The following is a 13,817-nucleotide window of genomic DNA, read 5'->3' on the forward strand; positions in this document are numbered from 1 at the left end:
GAGGAAAGGGCCTTTGTAAGCCAAGGCCAACCCTGCCCTCAGAGTGTAGTCCATGCCCATGGAGGAGCTGCCCCATGGGGTGGTGTAGAGATGAGACGCACAGGGGCAAGAACGCATGCAGGGCACCCCGCAGGGAGGCTGCGTGTGGTCTCGATGAGAACCGATGGGAGTCTCACAAGGCCATAGCAGAAGGGCATTTAGGGATGGATTTGGGAGACATCGGTTAGACCATGCACAGTGAGAGAAAAGGGGAAGAAAATTTAAAAATCACTCCTAGACTTGGGGCCTCGCACAAATCGTACCATCCAATGAAAGGGGCAAGTCTTCGGGAAGAGACAGAACAGATGTGGCATGTCTCCTTGGGGCCGAGGTGGGCACAGATGATCCTGCATCTCTACTGTCTGAAGCTTGGGGGTTCCCTTTGGCCCAGGCAACTATGGGCCGCGGCATCTATCTTTTCACATTTATTAACCTCAGGGATTTGGGACTCACTCATGGTCAGAGGTGGGCTTATCTTCTCATCTTTTTCCCATCTAGGACAAAAGGAAGTGGTTCCTGAATGCCAACCTAAGTCATCCATGATGGCGACTAGTCACTTGCATGGCAAAGCCGGAAAAGGGTGTTTGCCAAGGTTAGGCAACAGAAAAGAACTCACTTTTTCAAAATGGGAACTCTTCTACTAAGGAGAACAGTGGCCTTGCAAATAACTCAGTTACACATTCAATAAACAGACCATCACCAGGGACGATGGGCGGACAGCAAACGTCCATTCCTTGGCTCCACCACTCTGCCAGCAGGTTGGTGAGATCAAAGATCTGGACCAGGCAGATTTGGGCTTAGTGGAAATGAGGGGGAAAGAGTGTCACAGAACCAGACAATTTCTCACGAGATCATACCAGAAACCACCTATCCTCAGCTTCCAAAGATAATGCTGTTGATCGGCCACGTCCCAAGCAATGAGAACACAAAGAAAAGGGAAAAAGACAGGATGGGAACCAGTATGCACTGAGAAACACCTGCGAGTAGAATTCGATGCTGTAATCATCTACTACTTGTTCCCGACTTCCTTCTGTGAAGTCACAGAGCCAGCTTATTTGCCACCACGGGCCTTGACCTCCTGGGACTGTGTACTACTTAGCTCAACGCTAAAGGGCTTGAGGGCTTAATAATATATATAAAGGCCGGCACAAAGTAAGCACTGGACAAGGGTGAGCTATAATCACCATTACTGTTACCATCTGAATCCCACAGCCCCTAATAAAAAGCCTGGCACCGAGCATGGCACGCATAAGTCCAATAAATTTCCTCTGTTACGGCTAACAATGACTGAGCACTTTTTGCATTCAGCGTCTCATTTTAACCTTTATAACTGCCTTCTAAAATAGGTCTCATTATCAGCCTATTAAGATGAGAAGAACAAAGCACAGGATGGTAACGTAGAACCAGAACAGAGAGAACAGGAACATAAAGGAGAGCCACGCCCAGGCTTTCGGATTCCAGAGTCCTCGCAGTTCACTTTTTCTCTGTCCTGCTGAGAGCAGGGAGGGAAGGCAGCCACCCTTTGGTCCTTCACTCCTGAGGTCCTGGGGCCCACTGTGAGCACCTACGCCCACACTGAGCCTCAGAGCGCCGCAGACAGTGACCTTTTCCCAAGTGCCACCCACCGGACCAGTAACTGACCAGTTGCTTAAATATGTCTGAGCAAAGCCAAGTCTACAGTGATGTATTAAAAATACAGCATTTAAAGAGTCACATTTATGAGACAAAATGGAGGTCATGGAGGAAATTCTTGCAGACTGGCCCTCCATCGTCCACGACTCGGGCCATATGCACATAGCCTGATCCCAGAACTGGTAGCCACTTCTTTCCTCCAAAATGACAACCTGCTGAAATCACGATTCTCACAACCTGCCACCACGGGCCTATATTAAGTCTTTTGTTCTCCTGAATTTTCATTTTAAAGGTAATATTATTTAATTTTTCACGCATGTGTCTTTTCTCCCAAATTTTTAGCATGTTTTTTGAGGGTAGAAGATGATGGCTTAAACCAGGTTGGTACCCAATACACATGTGTCAGTTGATTTGGCCCCTAAGCAATTGCCCCAGGAGCAATTAGGGAGACAACATATGCTTGATGTGTTTTCAAATAATGGCTAAACCCTCAACATTGTATTGAAGAAGAGACCTCTGGTGTTTAGATTGGTTCTAGATAATCGGTTCTAGGTAGGATCTCAAATCTTGATGTTGCCAGTATAATAACATAGCTCCATGTCACTGCTTTTTTTTTTCTTCTTAAAGATTTTTGAGAGAGAGAGAGAGAGAGTGCAGGTGATCACGAGCAGGGGGAGGGGCAGAGGGAGAAAGAGACCACCCGCTGAGCATGGAGCCCAATGTGGGGCTCATCCCAGGACTCTGAGATCGCGACCTGAGCCAAACTCAAGTCGGAGGCTTAACCGCTTAACCGACTGAGCACCAAGGTGCCCCATCACTGCCCTTCTTATGTATTTGGGGTCACAAAATGCAGCTCAAAATGGGAGTGACAATGTTATTTGACTTGGGAAAACAGGATCATTGGTGACAAGTAATCACCAGTCCATTTGCTCCTCTGTGCACATCACAGGCCTTCATACACAAGCTCGTTCATAAACTTCCATATTTATGTGACACCTGGATATAATGTGTCACATTAGCATGTCACACTGTTGTACTGACTTCTCACAAACTTGGGCATTCACTGCTCTCACGCCATACATAACTTATTTTTAAAGTGTGCAAACTTCAGGATTCACAGAGCTGCGATCTCACTACAAAATAAAACAAAACAAAACAAAGGGGGGAGCCTTTCAACTGGGGGGACCTAAAACCCATCATACTCCCACCACACGGGGGTTACCTCCCATTTTAGTACAGGAGAGCCCTATTCCTCAGCACGGGGTCTCTTTTCTCTGCTTCTGCTTCTTTCTAACCATGGACTCACGGGTGAGTTTTTAACTTCTTCATCTTTAAATGAGATGATCATACCTACCTCACAGAGTTGTTGCGAGAATTAAATGAGACAAGGAATATAAAGCATGCCACACTGTGTGTATCCTAAGGGAAGCACTTAAACATGTTAGTCTCTGTCATTACCACACACTGATCATTGGTGTTCAGAGAAAGGCAAGAAGAACCACCTGAGTGTCCCTTCCTCTTCAAACCCCATGTGATGAGGATCGCAGTCCCTAATGCTCGACCTCAGTAAAGGAGCAAAGCTTGTTACAGCGCCACAGAACCTTGGGCATCTAAGAACTTTCCCGCAGCACAGCAGAGAACAAGAGCACGTTTCAAGGCGATGTCTGAATGTGTCAGGGCACTCGCTCTCGGAGTCTTACCTCCTCTGGGACTTGTGTGGTCCCAAAGAGTAGCCACAAGCTATATGTGCTCCCAAACACCTGAAATGTGCAGGAAGTGTAGAAGACAGACATCAAAATCAGAAGACTCAGGGCCAAAAATGTAAACTGTCTCATTAATAGCTTTCAATGCTGATCACCTGTTGAAATGATCATGGTTTTAGCTAACTAAAACGTGTTTTTATTTATTTTTTCAAAGACTTACTTATTTGAGAGAGAGAGCACGAGCTGGGGTGGGCCCAGGGAGTGGGAGAAGCAGGATCCCCGCTGAGCACAGAGCCCGACGCAGGGCTGGATCCCAGGACCCTGAGATCATGCCCTGAGCGGAAGGCAGAGGCTTTACCCAGAGTCACCCGGGAGCCCCTAAAACGTGTTTTTAAAAATATGTTTTTAACAGGTTAACTTAACTATGTTTTAAAATTAATTTCACTTGTTTTCTTTTAACTTTTAAAAAAATGTGGCTGCCAAAACATTTTTGAGTAGACACGTGTGGCTTATAACTATACTCTTATTGGACAGCACTGCTGTCGACCGTACTGAATGTACACCAAAAGGCCTCATTTGGGGAGATAATTCCAGAATTCAGTGACCATCAGAGCAATTCATGCGAAGAGACCAGCAGTCAGACCCCTCCCTGCTCTCCCCATATTCCCAGGCATCAAGGGTGAGCAAGTTATGTTCAATACATGAAACTCAATGTTCATCTGAAATTAGGTCATCATGCTAACATTTAATAAATTTGGCTCATGTGATTAACAATTAAAAATTAAAAACTTTTCAAACTGTGGCAGGAAAATAAACATCAATGGATAAACAGGCAGAGGATGTGATCAAGGAATTCAAAAGAAAAAATGCAGACTGCTAAAGACATATTCCAAAGCAAACTTATTAACAGAGACATAAAATCAAAACAACTTTTTTCAGTACTGACATTAACAATTCAGTTCAGCAAGCTTCCGTTGAGTCCCTAAGAAAAGACTTTTTTCAAATCATATCTAGACATATTAGGATTTCACCTAGTATGTGTGAAACACAATGTAGAGAAAAATGACTAGAAGGAATTATAATAAGAAGTCAGCGTGGCTCAAGCTATGTGACGGGATTATAGATTTTTCTTCCTTGTCCTGTTTTTCTTTATAAAATTTCTACAATGGACACATGTGGCTACTTTTTTAAAAATTCATTATCTAAGATTACTTAGATATATGTATGCTGTAGAAAAATTAGAAACTGAAGATAAGCCAAAAAATCTGCATCATTATTGTGATAATCAGAGAAAGTAAACAAAATGAGATAAAAGAGTTTAAAAACAAGATGAAATCACAAAGTTCTTCTTGGCCTGTGGTGAAGAGGTTAAAGAGTTAAGACCCGTCGTTCAGCAAAAATACCTCCTGTTTACACAGAGCTTTCTCACTTAGAGTACTCTCTTATGATTTTCTGACCCTTGGGGCAACACAGCCAAAGCTTACTGAACTCTGGTTATCTCCGGATAGTGGGACTGCAGATAATTTCTACTTTCCTTCTTTCTCTTTGTTGAGGGGGAAAAATGGGTTTTAGAAAAAATGAGCAGTAATAGTTTGCAGATAAGGAAACTGAGGCTCAGAGAACTGATGCAACTTACTACAAAATGGAAGAGCCAGAACTCAAAACCCCTCAAATCTTCATGCAAACCCAAATCCTCCCCGCCGGCCCCCATTGATTGTGCAGACACCAACAAGACTCATAAATGCCCAAATTAAGACTCAAGTCTTGTGTAAACGAAGATCTGATTTATTTCCACACAGGATGGACAGAGGCAATCCTCTTGTTTGAAGAAGTCACTGGTCTCACTCATTATAGCTGGAACTGTGTTACGCTTCCTAAGAAAGTAACCTGAACTTGACCCTAGCCTTTGAAATTCCCATACTGCAGAGCTTTTTCGCAGAATAAACAGCATGTTTCTTGGCTCATTCAGCCATAATCCAGCTTAAAAGCTGTAGAAACTCCCAAGTTCTAATGCTCGTATTCAAAACACATGTTTAGCTGGTGGAATGTAAATAAGGCTCCATGGCCTCATTTCTGTTAAGGGCAACACATAGTTTTTAATCCAACAACCTTGGACCTGGTTTACCTTTTGTCCTCCATAGCAATTCATGTTCATAACTCTGTAAACTGCAAATCACCGCTCTGAATATACACTTACTCTGAAAATTCCCCTCCCTCCTCCAGACATTTCCAAGTGGAAGCAAGATGGGACCACCAAACATTCTTTAACACAGCACATTCCAAACCCCACCAAGTGAGCCCTGCTCTTGGCCACCTATTTCTGTCCTTGTTCATGGTTTAAACTGCACTCTGCTTACACAGTTGAATCAACATGAGTTTCTTGGGGAGAGGGAGAGGTGTTCTCTCTCTTTCATTTGTCACGTGCGCTCCTTGGCTCCGTCCCCTCTTGGTGCCTCCCTCCTTACTGTACCCTCATCTGGCATGTTCCCAGAGGATGTCATCTATCCTAAATAAAACTAGCCCTGGAGGTTTCTCTGGGAAAAAATGCACTGTGCATTTTTAAAGGAAAATATGAGCGACTTAGGACATTAGTTACACCACACTTTCTCTCTCTGGATGCAGGAAACTGTCACCCCGTGCCCTTTTGGGAAGGAGGGTGGTGGACATGGCTGGCCCGGCAGGGTTTGGGGGGAGGGGGGAGAACCAAACAAGCTTCTCCTTGCAAGGAGGTCCGCAGCACCTCCTGCTTGACATCATCTGTAAGATGCTTTTATCAGCCCGCACAAAGGGCTGGGTCAAAGATGCCATCATTCGTGCCTTTATAAGGTATCCCTTCACATACTAAAAATCCAATTAATACATTCATAGATGGGAAAAATATTAATCAACAGTTACCACTCTTTTCCCTGCTCCTGGAAAGCTGGTAAAACGATCTTCCTATGCTTATGCCTGGGCCTCAGTGCTTACCATGAACATCATGGATTCCCCCCTACCATCCAGTAGGGACAGCGACAGTGCCCACCCCTCAGAAATGCAGTGACAACAGAGGAAGGTCACCCACACAGAGTGCCTGGCGCAGGCAGGCACTGAAGCTTTAGTCCTGTTCCACTGCCCCCTGCTAAGGGTACAGATGGAGTTCTAGACACTGCAAGGTCAGGGCCAGTGATAGAGAACACAGGTTTTAGTGTCTTCTGAATCCATTACAATATATAGATCATACAAACGGAAGACACAAACAGCTAATTTGCAAGGTTAAATTAACCATTAAATTAACCCCCCAAATAACCCAGCTAATAATGCAAAGTAAAATAAAGAATTAACACTATCTGCCCATTAAGTGAGCGAAGGTTTTGTAATGACAATGACTAAGGTTGGTCAAAGGGCAGTGACACACACACTGTAACGATTTTTACCAACTTATCTGGTATCACGAGTCATTAAATGTTTGTTACAATTTACCTAATAATTTCAACCCTAAATAATGATTTCTAAAGAAGTGAACCAAAAGTTCAGAGACCTCCTCCAGAGAACAGAGCCCCGGACTTCTCCTGGGGCAAGGACAGACAGGGCAGCCAGCCACAACCTGAGTGAGAAGGGGACCGGGGGCTCCACGCACTCTCGAAACAGACATTCAGTTGGTCCTTCTGTTTTTAGCTCCACCTTCACACCAATTTTCAGAAACACTGCCAAGTCTTAAATATTTGGGGTCTTCTCTCAGGCCCTCCCATCCTGCACTCAGAGAGCCACCCTCCTAGGGGTCCTAGGGGATAGGACCAGGTGTCAGGAGTCAGGGCACAGAAAAGTTGATATGCATGATTGTGTTCACTCTATTATTTGTAGAAACTATGATGTAAATTATATACTTTATAAAATATCACCCAGCAATAAAAAGGATGGTGAGGAAAACAAGTGCGTGGTATTGTAGAAAGCACTGATACGATAGGAGTTAAAACAAGCTGAGATACTATTGTAGAAAGAATGTGATACAACAGTCCCGACAAACAAGCCAAGATACTCCACTGAATATAATCTATGAGGATAACACACGAAGAAATGAATGTGTAGAGGAAAATGTTAACAGTCATTGTACTAAGAAAGTAGGCTACTTTAAGTGATTTTTTTTCACCTTTTCGGTTTCCACTTTCGGAAATATGGGCAGACTTCCTTGGAAAGCAAACATGCACTTGACTGACGTCCTCCCAACTGCTCGGACAGCGGTCAGTGCTTCTAGAATGCTCTCTCCACAAAGTGAGTACAAATTATCACCCAAATGCTGGCTTTTTTTTCTTAAAGCCCAATTCTACATAGAACAACCCGTTCAATTCTCAGCTTGTCCTCCTTTATATCCCTTACCACTTTCAGGTGGAAGAAAAAGGATGATGGAGCAGGAATACAACCAGAGCCTTCCTCCTCGGCCAGCTCCTGTTCCCTGGAGGTCCCCACCAGCCACCTCAGCAGGGCCTTAGTCTCCCCATCTCTGCCAGCCTCACTACCTCACCCACCACAGGGGCCAACCTGGAGCAAGTCAACGAGGCTGTAACTGATAGCTTCTGCCTGGGGTCTCCCACCAAGAGACTAAAGTGCTTTCCAACAAACCACCACACATCTCCACCTTTAGCAGGTCAGGGAGGGTAAATGTATAAGCTATGGTGGGTCAGTAATGAAGGCAAGAATTCCCAAGTTCTTCCTCCTTCTGTCATAAGCTCTGTGCTCTGTCTCACTTGCCTTTTGGACCTTTCTATCAGTAGGCAAACAGCTGTGAAGTCTGAACAATGTAAAGGGCCAGGAGATGGGACTCCATGACCTCACTCAGTGGCCCTTCCTTGGTGGCCAGGAGTCTGTGAGGTACGGACACCACAGCCTACAGCTTTCAAAACTACCGCCATCAATGATGAATAGATAACTCTTTAGGTGCAAAGGAACATAACCACGAAACTCAAATCTCCTGGGTTGAAGGAAACTCGAAGATCGCACACTGCTGAGTCTCAGATCCCACCCTGGGAGTTCAGATCACGCTGGATGTGTCTGCGGCAGGACTGGTATGCACGTACCTTTGTTGACTCTGTCGGCCCAGGGCTGGGCCGCTGGAGCCATGCTGGTGAGCCATGGCCAGGCTCACAAAGGGGCCTTTCAGCGCTGGGCCCGAGCCTCAGTGGCCTGTCTGTTACCTCTCTGGAGCCATTTTGATGTGCTGTGTCAGTCCGGCCACCAAGCCTGGCAATTAGCTCAAATCCCTCACGCATTTCTTCTTCTTTTTGACGTCATAACTTTGAGACAAATGACACTTTCCACAAGTAACTGGGTAGATCTCTTACTGCTGCTTCTCTTCGCCCCCTATCCTGTTTCCCACCTCCTAGCTCACCTACGGCCAGATGACAAAAAACCAAAATGACCCATGTGATGCATTGCTGTAAAGCCAAAGAGAAGAGGAAGGCTTCCTTTGGGGATGTTCCCACCTTCCAGCAAGCTCTAAAGGCTGAGTCAAATGTTCAGGAAAAAAGGTGAAACATCACAAACTCTGATTTGATCCTGTGATAAACACCCTTGACGACTATAAACAAGTCTCTTGAATCAATGTGGCACATATGCCAGACATAGGAAGACTTTTCTTCCCCCCTCTTCAAACCTACAGTTTTAAAGTTCAAATGTCTCCTGTGGCTCGAGGAGTTATGAAAGGGTAAAAAACAAGAGCCCCGCAGGCCCCATCTTGGATTCCTCAGTCAGACTATGATGCCTTTGGGGAGAATGAGGTCCAGAGCCTGGCAGAGTTCTCCGAGGTGCTATCCTGCTTCCAAGCTGGCATTCCCAGCCTAACACGCGGCGGAACGGTCAGCAGCCGGGAAGCCGAGGGCAGGCAAGCCAGCTCTCTCCCTCTGCCAAGGCCCACTCGCTGCCTTTTCAGAAGACGTACAGCCAAGGTGCACTCTGCACACAGCCGCTGGGGTCCCCCAGGGAAAACTCAACTCACCTGATTTGGAAACAGACAGATAAAGCCCTTTGTGAGAATGATGACATAGCCAAGAACAGGCAGTGGTCACTCGCCTCCCCTTCTCCTGCTCCACCTCTCTCCAAGAAGCCTGGCAGCATTGAAATGCTCATTACTCCCGAATTTGTACCTTCAGACCCAATTTCTCTCTTGAGAGTTTGATTTCCAACTGACCTCTTGTTTCTCAGCTTCTGGGTCTTATCAGTCATTAAGTCCTGTCTCTGTGACTTTTCTGCCTCTCACAGCACATAACGCTCCCCTGTACCTCCGGCCTCCAACATAGGCCGTGCTCACCAGTTCTTAGCTGGACTACTGAAATTGTCCCTGGAGGTCTCATGGCCTCTGGTCCTGTTCCTTGGATCCATCCTCGACCGCCACTGAAGTCAACCTAATAAACACACACAGAGTCTCTCCCTGGAAACACTGGCTTTCCCAACTGCTTATGGCTAAATTCCAAACTCCATAGAAGGACTCCCAGAGACCTTGACCAGCTGGTCTCAGCTCCGTGTTCTAACACATCTCTGCCACTGCTGGCCCCTCCCTAACCCACCCGTGGTACCTGGGTGTGTTCCAGACCAAACCAGCCCATTCCCCCCACACAGTGTGTTCTGCTACCCCATCTCCTCACATGCTTTCCCCACAGCCCTACTGGTCCTCTGAGACCCGGCGTGGACGTCACCTCCTCTGTGGGGCTCTCCCCCTTGCCTCCGGGTGTGAGTCATACAATCTCTCTGGTTCTAAGCACTCCACGTACTGCCTTCAAACAGACCCTACAGAGCAGTGATGGGCTCAGGGGCTGGCCCCACCAGGACAGCGAGATGAGGTCCTTGAGGGTGGGAGCCCTTCTTCATCTCAAACCAGGTACAAGGCCGCACAGAGGAGACACCTTGTAAGTGCTGCCGAATCCAGCCATCAGTAGGAAGAAGGATTAGAATTAGGGCCATGGAGGGAACAGCTGTTGATGGTCAGGCCACTGCAATCTCGTTCCAGCGGCCCAGAGCGGCGGACCTCGAAAATGCAGGTGTCTCTCTAGGCTTTAGTGTCTCATCTGCTCAATACAGAGGTGAAACTCTAAGATTTCTATGGCCCTTTTAGCTCCACTGTTCTAGCATTCAGACTACGTTTTCCTTTCAAATCTACAATGAAGAATAGCTCCATAAAACCCCATGGCAATAATAAGCTCCAGGAGTCTGGACACTGTCCACAGAGACAGCCAAGAAAACTGCCGCTTTGCCTGGCCACTAGGCAGAGCTCCCAAGGATGGCCAGAGACCGAGGCTCCTCCCCTCAACTCATAAATCCCCGATCGCCTTCTGCTACATTTGGAGACAATCCTCTATTGATCTGTGTTCTGTTTCACTCTACGTATTCTGGTCCAGAAGTGCCTTATTAAGTATCACGCGCAAGGGAAAAAAAAAAAAAAAAAACCTAATGGCTGAAACCCAACCCGCCTTGAAAATAACAAGCTCGGAGAACATGATCTCGAAATCTTGAAAAGCCAGGTTAAACCCATGGGCCCGAGAGAGAATCACCTGGTCACCCCATACTCTGGGGGCGGCTGGTACCGCAGGACGGCCACTTCTGTTCTCGCGGGCTGAGGGGCGGGGTACGACTTGACCATCTCGTGCAGCATCGCTGGGTGCTGGTCGCTGTAGAAGAGTCCGTGCTCCTGGCTCTTGCTGACGGGGGACACCATCTGCTTGGTCTTGTAGGGGTACTCGGGCGGAGGACCCCGGGGGTCCAGCACTTTCCCCGCGGGCTGGGCGGGGGAGGGTCCCCCTCCTGCCTTGAACCCCTTTCCGTTGCCAGAGCCAGGGAGGTGCTGCTTAGCACCGTTCCTCTCCAATGACAGCTGCATGATCCTCTCGCTGAGAGAGCGCACATGGCCCTGCTTGAGCTCCTTCAGCGCCTCATCCTTGTGCGCCTGCCCGCTGCTGGCGCGGCTCACCGTGGGCCTGCCCTCGGTCCGGGCCTTCTGACCGCCGGCCCCGGCCATGTAGTAACTGTGCCCGACAGTCCCCTGCGGCGGCGGTGGCGGCGGCGGCTGCTGCCCCCGAAAGAACTGGGACTGCGCCTTGGCCTCCTCGTACGTGGGCAGCTCCTCGTTGTTCTGCTGAGGCTGCGGGGGCCGCACCTGCTTCTCCATCGCCGTGTTGTCCACCTGGTGTTCCTGACCCTGTGGCTCCTGGCGCGCCGCCTGGTAGACCATTGGTGGGTCTTCTGGAGCGAGGTTTTCCGTGGAAGAAAAGCTGTTCGTGGGGTGGGCGGGTCCTGCGCTCCCTGTGGCCTGGTGCTGAATGGCCAGCAAGTTCATGTTCTCGGTCGGGGTGCCATACCGCAGTTGTTCCTGGATCAGCCGCTGTAACACTGTCCCAGCGGCCGCATCCTCGGAACCTCTCATCTCCACCTCTGACGTCCGCAGGAGGCTTGGGGGCTGGAAGTGACACGGGGGCTCCTCAACTAGAAGGCAAACAGAGGGAAAAGGGTGTCAGGATGTGCCATGGGGACACGGGTCTGGATCTACATGCTGAGTAATTAACATGGTAGCTACCGTAGCCTTTATTCTTTTTCTTTTATCACTTTATATATTTATTTATCTACTTATTTATTTTTACAGATTATTTATTTATTTGAGAGAGAGAGTGCACAGGGGGAGGAACAGAGGGACAGAGGCTCAGCAGGGAGCTTGGTGTAGGGTTCAAACCCAGGACCCTCAGATCATGACCTGAGCTGAAGGCACCCAGGCCACCCAGGTGCCTGCTACAGTAGCCTTTAAAGACAACATTTCAAATACACTGCCACCTCCGTTTACCCTGAGTGTCTCAGGGAAGTGTTGCTCCCACTCACAGCGAGGCTACTACCCTCCATTCCCTCATCTCCTGCTTCCTCCTGGACCTTGCTGTCCTTCACCCCCTCCCTTTCCTTTAAACTCCCTGCTGGCTCCTTGCCTTCCTCATATAAACATGCCAAATCTTTCCCATCTTTAAAAAAAAAAAAAAAATGGAAACAAAAAAAAACCAAGATCAAACAAAAAGGAATCCCCTTTTCTTGGCCCTAGCCACATACCTCTAACTGCCTCTATGCATCTGTACTCCTGTTCTCTTCGATTGTCCTCGGTAAGCAGTCTATACTCCCCGTCTCCTCTTGCCAAATGCCCCATTTGCCACTCTCCCTAAAGTTCTGATTAACTACCAAGCCCAGCGAGAATATTCCATCTCCCGTATGACACACCTCACCTGTCAGAAGCATTTCAGACTTGTCATGGTGAGCATCTCCTTCCTGAAGTGCTTCCTGAAGCATCCAGGTCTCCCACCTCCAACCCCTGCCCTGGTTCCAGCTCCTGCCTCTCTGGGCACTTCTTCTCTGGCCCCCTCTTCTTCACCCGCCTCTTAAATTCTGGTTATTTCCCACAGCTCTGTCCTGAAAGCTCTCCCACCATCACTCAACAGAATCTCCCAGGCCATCATACCGGCCACCCGTCTTTGAAGACTGATTCATGACCTACATCTACCGCCCCCAGCAGACGGCCCGTTGGCTCGCCACACTCAACATGTCCTCCCAGCCCCCAGCACTTACCCACCAACCCCCATATCCCTCCCTCATCTACTCCTAGCCAAGCCAGAAACCTGGGCGTTTTCCAAAGTTCCTTCTCCTCCCTTACCTCTAGCATCCAGTATTAGCCTGCCAACTCTACCTCTTAAACACCTCTCCTAACCTTTTTCATTCCCCTCCAGTCCCCAAGTGTATTATTGATAATGTAACCGTAAGAGCCATTTTAAAAGTACATATGATGCACCAGGTACTGTGCTAAATTCTCTCCACATGTTATTTCGTTTATCCCTCAGATAATCGTATGAGGCACATATGATCATACGAGACAGATATCATTTCCCCTATCTCACAGATGAGGAGAGAGGCTCAGAGAAGGCGAATGACAGGGGTCACAGAGGTAGGAAGAGCCAGAGTCGGGATCTGACTCATTCTACAAAAAAAGCTGTATTTATTCCACAACACTGCAAAGCCCATGGTGTCTCATACCCAGACAATTCCAGCAGCCTCTTATCTATTTTTCTGACACTCGGTCCCACCTCCAAACCCACCCGGGAGACCTCAACCTATCTTCCACGTTACCCTGAAAGACTGTTCAACTAGGAAAACCTAACTATATCACTCCTCTGCACAAAATTCCTCAGTAGTGAATTACAAGATGAAACTGACATCCTACCCTAGGCTGCAGCAGGTAGGGGGAACCAGCAACAGTTCAGGCCACTACCACTACCTCCCCTCCCAGGCCACCCCTCGGTGCGTGAGTCCAGCAGTACCTAAGACCACATAGCTCCCAGACACGCCAGTTGTCTCCCGCCTCTAGGATTTCATTCATGTTCTTCCCTCTGCCAAGAGGGATGCACCTCACCAGGTCTTCTTGGGAAATTCCTAGACATGCTTCAAATGAGGGCT

At 47.8% G+C, this 13,817-nt stretch overlaps 1 protein-coding gene across 5 annotated transcripts in view; it reads right to left on the reverse strand.

Moving 5' to 3' along the window:
• The window catches only part of AMOTL1 (angiomotin like 1), a 92,784-nt gene that overhangs the window by 51,868 nt on the left and 27,099 nt on the right, over positions 1–13,817 (reverse strand). For all 5 annotated transcript variants that reach the window (XM_082684080.1, XM_082684081.1, XM_082684079.1 and 2 more), the window contains one exon: positions 10,892–11,819. In XM_082684080.1, coding sequence (XP_082540206.1) covers positions 10,892–11,819 — 928 coding nt within the window. The remainder of the gene's footprint in view (positions 1–10,891; positions 11,820–13,817) is intronic.

The sequence above is a fragment of the Mustela nivalis genome (genome assembly GCF_964662115.1).
Source record: "Mustela nivalis genome assembly, chromosome: 9".
NCBI classification, from domain to species: Eukaryota; Metazoa; Chordata; class Mammalia; order Carnivora; family Mustelidae; genus Mustela; species Mustela nivalis.